Source organism: Plasmopara halstedii (genome assembly GCF_900000015.1).
Source record: "Plasmopara halstedii genome assembly, contig: Scaffold_555, whole genome shotgun sequence".
Classification (NCBI taxonomy): Eukaryota; Oomycota; class Peronosporomycetes; order Peronosporales; family Peronosporaceae; genus Plasmopara; species Plasmopara halstedii.
In genome coordinates, this window is record NW_020187475.1 from 1,539,569 (window position 1) to 1,540,415 (window position 847).

General features: G+C 56.4%; 1 protein-coding gene across 1 annotated transcript; it reads right to left on the reverse strand.

Moving 5' to 3' along the window:
• Positions 1–150: 150 nt before the first annotated feature.
• Positions 151–702, reverse strand: PHALS_11835 (uncharacterized protein; the record flags this gene model as incomplete). Its single annotated transcript, XM_024727269.1, has 1 exon — positions 151–702. One exon carries the CDS (start codon positions 700–702, stop codon positions 151–153), a length of 552 nt encoding a protein of 183 aa, XP_024577863.1.
• Between the last annotated feature and the right edge of the window lie 145 nt (positions 703–847).

The following is an 847-nucleotide window of genomic DNA, read 5'->3' on the forward strand; positions in this document are numbered from 1 at the left end:
ATCTACGTCCACTTCCTTGTGGCTCAACTGTAAGGCATACAGTGAGGAAAGTTTTCGGTGCCGTTGCACCCATCACTCAATGAGCACTTCGTCATCTGTAGCGCTTTTGCCAGGGGCGAGCTCTACAGGTATCGTCCGCATTGCGAGTACTTAAGAGCCACCTCGTTGAGCACGTAGACGAGTGCGATATACGTCCAGCGAAATTTCTTGTGGGACCAAGAAACGAGCTCGAAGACCTTTCCGTTCTGCAAGCCCAGCTTCCGAAATGGCCGGAGCCCCGATGGTCTGGGCGCGTAACGATCGAGTGACCGCGTCCTTTGCTTTCACATAGGGATCCGTCGGGCGGAAGCCATATTCCACACGAGGGTCAATGACTGACCGTGGATGGGCGCGCATCAGAGACGCCTTACGGGCATCTTCCAGCTGCCGCCTTTGTGCCTTGTCGAGGTCATTGGTGATGACACCACGTCCCTTAAGTGATGACAGGTCAGGAAACAGACATGGGGTCCGCAAGTCGCGAGCAGGGCGCGGCTCGCCTTCCTCGTCATTCCACCGGGGAAAAGGAGTGTCAGACTGGTAGTGGAACACCACCACATCCTCAACGAGGTCACTCGTAACTGATAGCGTGCGCGGAGCGCGACGCTCGGGCTCATCGAGCCTAGGAGTTACATCCCTTGAAGCCGCGGACACATGGTCCGACATGGCACTGCGTGCGAAGACGAAGTTGGGCTCTGCCCGTTAGCGCTGTCGGAACCAGCGAGACTTGGAGACTTCAGTAACATTGACACTGGGCTCATTGAGCACGGAAGTCGTTTCGTTCCAACGCAGTGTCTAACGGACACGCAAG